This window comes from Physcomitrium patens, chromosome 25 (genome assembly GCF_059467195.1).
Source record: "Physcomitrium patens ecotype Gransden chromosome 25, ASM5946719v1, whole genome shotgun sequence".
Classification (NCBI taxonomy): domain Eukaryota; kingdom Viridiplantae; phylum Streptophyta; class Bryopsida; order Funariales; family Funariaceae; genus Physcomitrium; species Physcomitrium patens.
Genome location: NC_143434.1, coordinates 7,294,668 through 7,301,151, shown reverse-complemented (window position 1 = coordinate 7,301,151; position 6,484 = coordinate 7,294,668). Strand labels below are relative to the sequence as shown.

Genomic DNA, 6,484 nt, shown 5'->3' with positions numbered 1-6,484 from the left:
ACAATTATATATATATCAAAATAAATAAATAAATAAAAATCATCCATCAAAAAGTGTTCACCAAATCAAAAAATTCTCTTATTTAACTAAAAAATTTGTAATAAAATCAATCTTACTTAACAAATATTATGTCTTATGAATCCATTTTTGATATCTTAAACCTCATCTTAACCATGCCTAGGTTTCTAAATCACAAGCACTTCACAAAAATGTTTGAACATGGATGAATGACTGAAAAATAAAAATAAAATAAAATAAAATAAACAAAGTATTGTCCTTAGACAATAATTCCAAATTACCTTTCTACTTTTATCTCCACCAAAACAACATTCACAATGATTGGTAATTGACATATTCCACTTGCTATATTACAAGCCCTAAAAAGATTGTAAACCTTGCACAATTCCAACCTACCATTGTTACCTCTTTTTATATTCTCCAATAAAATCAAGTCTATCTTCTTGCTATTCTCCGACTAAGATACATCCTTTTAATGCTAGATGCACTTGCATTCATCTCTATGTGGTCTCTCAATTCTGCAATATATTTCTACCTATCCCTGATCTTGTGGAACCCCTTGTTTTGTGGCGATCCTGGAAGCCTCTTTCATGGGCACAAGAATGTGGGTCCAGTTTAAGGTGAGCAGAGTTTCTGACTAAGAACGCAGGAATGGAATACTTGTCAATCATTCTGGAGCTGTATGTACCTCACTTTTGTTCTGAAATGGGGACAATGAAGAGCAATCACAGTGTGCGTGAGGGGCTTGCCTTCCAGGAGAGTCGGAGAAGGACACCCCTTTCCATGTCACGAGGCAACAGTTCTGGCTTACACTTTGTTGGTACATCCTTCTGCTCCTGCGAGCAATTAAGACAACTGCATAAGACAGACACCAAATTCGTTTTGTCAGGGATGGGGACGTCACAATGTGCCTGATCGCCAACCAGATCCAGCCTGACAGTCGGTTCTGGTGAGCTCAAAGCTTAGAAAATCCCACAGATAAATTTAGGGTTTTGAACCAGATACTCTCTCTCCACTGATGCAATAAGCTGAACTGTCGGAACGTCACCCTGTCGAAAGATTGCGTTCGTGATTGAAGCTGCTCTTAAGCTTGAACACATAATGGAAAGGTTTGTTCATGTGCTGAAGTTTTCCACCAGATTCTGCAAAGAATTTGGCCAACGGGTACGGGTTGGTATGTTCACGTAGAGAAAGGCTTCTGTTCTGATGTTAAGGTCCACTTCAATGGTTTGAATCAGACGTTCCAGAGTATGCAACTTAAGTCACAGCAGCTCTGTAGTAACGACTTCGCTCTTCAAAGTTTGCGTTCCCGTGTTTCTCTTCACCCTTTCAATAAATGTTTGAGGTTGAACCTGCAATACACTTAAAACAGAAATATGTGAAGCAACAGCTTGAAGGAGGAGCACCTCTTGAGATAGCTGTTATTTATTACCCAACCTGAATGGTCAAAGGATTAGGAGCTGATGAGTGATATGTACCTTCCCAATTTAAAATGCTGGCTAACGCAGCTACCTTACATGTATTTCGATCATGCTAACTTGATAAGATTTTCATGATTTGTCACAATCATCATGCTCTTATAACTTCTTTGGATTCCTGCACACTTGAAGGTAACGTCGCTTGGACATTTAGGTCAAGTTAATTTGTTTTAATTGTAACGTTTTGGAAGCTATTTCAAGCCCTAAACCAAGAAATCATGTGGAAAAACGAAAACGCGAACCATACGTCCTCTGGTTTTGATTTGCATTTTCCACGTTGAAGCGAAGAAGTTGGGCGAGGAATTAAATTCTAAGCGCAGAATAGTTTGAGGAGACTGAAAGATGCTGCAATTAAGCCCCATGAGCAACAGATATAGAAAACCTACCGACTTCAATTATCTCAATTTCCACATGCACGACGTGTATTGATGCAATAGAAACAAAATTATCACTGGCGTTGTTAACTACAAGTTAAGTGGAAACCTACAACATTGACCATCGTAACGTTCCCAATGTTTTTTCCAGTAAATAGAACAGAGCAGACAGGCATGGTATTCCCAATAATAACCTAAGAAGTCTATTGAACGGGTCGTCGACATGGCTTGAAACGCTCGACAGTGAAACATGCACACGTTACTATCTGTTACTCTGCAAGAAAATTGTGCTTGAATCAATCTCCGCCATTTTCTAATCATTGTTGCTGAATCCTTATCCGGTTTAGCAAGTCAGGTGATTTATTACGCTATGCAAGTACGAAAGAATCATGCATCCTAGAGGATTCTTTCAAACCATAAATACGGAAGGACTTCAAATCTTTTAAAGCTTCAACTGATTAACTGCATGTGAAATTTCATGCAGATTACCTCTCTGAAAGTTCCAAGCAACAGATGCGGCGGCATCGTCAATCAAAGCTCGTCTAACAAGAGTGAAAATGTTAAGATTCATGGGAGCAGCTTGGGCTTTGCGCCCTGAGGATCCGAGAAGTTTCACCATCAAGGAGAATTTCATAGACAAGGACTAAAATATCATGAAAGATTCATGAAGAAGTCCTCGAAGGAACCCACGACTCAGCAAATCCAGCATGAAGGCTGGGCATATACTTCCTATCATGGGAACATGCGAGCTGGGAAACTTTGTACAAACCGTGTGGTGTGAAATCCGACGAGGCGGTGCATGTCCCTGAAGTGGCGCGTGCATGACACTCGTCAACTTCCCAGTCATTTTCCTGCTTGCCTTCGTCTCCAAGCTTGCCTTGTTTGGCCTGAGGCCTAGGCTCATGACTGCCGTCATCACATACGCGGCTTTGACTGTCGTCTTCATCATCCGCACTGATTTGGTCAAGCAGACTATTCGAAATTCTACCATCAACAGCAACAACAACACTTGACAATGAGAAGAACCAGGCGCAGTCTCTAAACCAAGAAATGCATTCATTCAAGAGAATCATGGTCACAAACCCTAGGACACCCAGTGTGCAAAATGGCACATGACCACCAAAGTACTACAGTTCCCACAAACATGTCACAGTCTTCACACAACTAAACGAATAGTTTATTGGGCAGCGAAGGTTTAAGTTACAAGCTTCACAAAATTACAAGTAAAACAGAAGCAGCACGTGTGAGGCGCTATCTCTTGATAAATCCGAACAATTTATCGAGAAATCTGTGTTCGGTGTGTCAAGTTTACTGCCAATCTGCCTCCAAAAACAAAGTTGTGAACATCTCTCCGCACCACTGGACTTTCGCTACGCCACATCCATGAAAACAGGCCTTGCACAGATGTGAAATCATGCAACAAATATGGTCGAAATCAAATGTATACCAGAGATTCTCCTTGTGAAAACAAGCATGAAACCATTCCCATCTCCTCAGTCTTCCTCGTTATTTTTATGGAAACTCACACACAAGAGTCTAAGCTAACAAGCTGACCATTTTTGTGTGGACCCATGTGATTTATCACGTTTTTTTTCGCAACCAGCAACTGAATTTTTCAGGTTCGAAATTGAAGGTCAACAATTGCATCTAAACTTGTTCTGAATGATTCTGCTTCTTCAAGGCCTTTGTGAGCCAAAGCTTGTTTGTTTGAACAAATTGAATCCTCAATGTGTTGTATGAAACAACAGTGGTTGGGAAACTTCAGGGGCCTTGTAGGGAATGGAAAAAAGTGAGAAGAAACTTCAGCTTTCCTGGCCTCACATGCTTGAGCTTTTGGAAGTATATGCTTAATCTAATAGGACACTGGGCTCAATCCCAACTGCCAGGGTTTGGGGATCTTTCACTGATAATTTGCAAGACAATAATTCATATGAAAATCATAAATTAGAAAAACTAAAACTAAAACAAACAAACATACATACATACATACATACATACATACATACATACAAACAAACAAACAAACAAACAAACAGTATTCCATGATGGTCTATCATTTTGCACTCCAATATTCTTGTTTGCGTTTGTTTTTTGTTTGTATGTTTGTATGTTTGTTTTGTTTATTTATTTTTATAATTTTATGTTTGTTTTGTTTTTTTCCTTTCTATAATTTTTTAAAAAGTTTTGGGTCATTGATTGTGGACAATTACAGTGTAATTTTGAATTTTAATTATTTGAGAGTGGGGTTGGAATTGCTTTTGTCAAAGTGTTATTTTTAATTTAATTTAATTTAATTCTTTTTGTTCATTTCTAGCATGAGTTGATAAATTTTATTTTGAGAGAAATTTTCATTTTATTATGTTTTGAGCAAAAACATTTATGCATCGTTCTAATAACAGATTAATAAAAATATAATAAAAAAATTAAAAAACATGTGAGTAGTTGACCTACTTGAATATTTTTCAAATAAATTTTTACATCACATAATATTTCTTGTAAAAATATTTTATATTTTATATGTAAGAATAACTTATATCAAATTTTTTTCTCATTTTTTTCCAATTGTAATAGATAAGAATTCAAATCATAACAAAAATAATAATTTTAAACTGCCAAATATAAAATTTTAAAACTATAAAAAATATTATATTTAATTTTTATATTTATTTATTTATTTTAGAATTTGGACATATTTGTAAATCAAGAAAATTAATTAATAGAAAAAAAGAGATTAATCTAAAACCAAACAAAGTTTAAAGAAGATTACGGACTCAAATTAATATTGAATCTATAAAAAGTATATATATTTAAGTTTCAATTAATTTAGAAGACTTTTAATATTTAAGAATTTATACTTAATAAAAAATACTACTAGTAGAATATATATATCTATATATATATTAATGAGTTTATATAATGATATATTTTAAATAAAAATTAATGAGTTTATATATATATATATATATATATATATATCAATAATTGTTAAGATTTTAAGACTGTTCTAGGATTAATTAAGGTTGGTTAGGTTTTGATTAGGATTTCATGAAGATTTGTTAGGATTTTTTTAGGTTTTTATTAGAGTATGTTAGGACTTGTTAGAATTTATTTAAGATTTTTTTAGGATTGTTAGAATTAATTTAGGATTAGCTTAGGATTTTATTAAGGTATTCTAAAGATTTACTTAAAGATTCTATAGGATTTTATAAAATAAGATTTTCATAAGGTTTTTAAAAATATTTATTTGTGATTACTTTATAAATTTATTAGGATTATTTTAAGATTTTTTCTAATGTTCGTTAAGATTTTTTTATGTTTTTTATGAATTATCTAATCATTCTTTTGTGACTTTGTAAAAATCCTTTAGAATTTGATTGAGATTTGGCTATAATTGTTAAGTTTCTATTAAGATTTGTTTAGAATTATGTTAAGATTCTATTAAGGTCTGTTTAGAATTTTATTAAGATTGTTAAGTTCTTAATTTATTTCAAATGTAATTTACCTATATAGCCAAATGCTTAATACATTTCTAGATTAGTTTTCACATAATACAATAATGCAAAGGCACAAAACCTTGTATCTCTAACAAATATGGAGGATTTTTTATCAATCAAAGAGCAAGATTCAAGAAAAAAACTTAATAGAGTTTCTTTAAGCATTAGTTTTGAGGGATTTGAGTAAATAATGACTATATGAGATTTTTGCAAAGTTAAGGTTGTTTTGCGTGACAATATTTTTTGTGGAATAAAAAGGAGATTACATTTTGGATAATTTAGTAAACTTTTTGGGTCAGCAAATCTAAAATTGAAACTTTATAGGTTTGTAAACATAATTATGTCAGATGTATGATTTAAAATTAAAATTAATAAAATTATTTGATCAAAGATTATTAAAATCTAAATTTCTTAGGATCTAAAAAAATGGATTTTAAATGTTAGTAAATATTTCTATAATTATGAATTATCTATTGATTGGATCAAAATGATTTTTTATTAGCTAATATTTGACTTAATTTCTAATGTTTATTCAAAGTTGTAGTACAAGAGAATGGTGCTAAAAAAAAGAGCTATTGATGCCTAAAATTAATATCAAGATTAAAAAACGAAGACAACTTATACTTATATGGATTAAAAATATTTTCTTCCAACTATTAATTTACTTCTCTTCAAATTTTTATGCTTTTTAATAATTAGTCTATTAAAAATTATAATTTTTTTGAATCAAATTAATCATGAAATTAATGATTAATAAATATTTAGATTTTTATAGAGCTTAATTAAGATTTATTAGGATTTATTACAATTTTTTTAAGCTATAATTAAAATTTGATTAAATATTTTTAGAATTTACTTTCGATTTTATTAAGATTTGATTAGAATTTGATTAGGATTTTTTAAATTTTAATTTTAAAATATTAAAGATTCAATTGGAATTTTTATAATTTTTATAGAATTTTCTAGGATTTTATTATGATTTCATTAGGATTTTTAATGATATTTTATTTTTTCCTTCAAAATTCCTTTCAATTTTTTTAGGTTTAATTAGAAATTTTTTAGGACTTCTTTTGGTTGATTATAATTTCTTTAATATTTTATTTGGATTATTAAAGATTAT

The 6,484-nt window shown here is 31.6% G+C and overlaps 1 protein-coding gene across 10 annotated transcripts; it reads right to left on the bottom strand.

Annotated features, from left to right (window-relative positions):
- Window positions 1–224: 224 nt before the first annotated feature.
- LOC112277283 (uncharacterized) lies at window positions 225–3,835 on the bottom strand. Of its 10 annotated transcripts, none has more exons than XR_002968342.3 (3): window positions 3,318–3,835; window positions 1,497–2,854; window positions 225–1,370 (listed from the first exon to the last, which is right to left on the bottom strand). XR_002968342.3 is itself a non-coding variant. In XM_073531260.2 (2 exons), exons 1-2 carry the CDS (start codon window positions 2,941–2,943, stop codon window positions 1,547–1,549), a joined length of 372 nt encoding a protein of 123 aa, XP_073387361.1. In that variant the 5' UTR covers window positions 2,944–3,810; the 3' UTR covers window positions 225–1,546. The 10 variants fall into 10 exon arrangements, 1 of the variants encoding a protein (XP_073387361.1); XR_012216730.2 differs by having other exon boundaries at window positions 1,497–1,614; window positions 2,640–3,801; XR_016500966.1 differs by having other exon boundaries at window positions 1,497–1,621; window positions 2,360–3,786.
- Between the last annotated feature and the right edge of the window lie 2,649 nt (window positions 3,836–6,484).

Bases quoted from the DNA above. Each gene is read 5' to 3' on its own strand.
- LOC112277283 (XM_073531260.2), bottom strand. From the start codon at position 2,943: ATGATTCTCTTGAATGAATGCATTTCTTGGTTTAGAGACTGCGCCTGG. The intron at 1,615-2,639 runs GTTTGTACAAAG...TCAAGTGTGCAG, and splicing joins GTCGGATTTCACACCACACG to GAATCCAAAGAAGTTATAAG.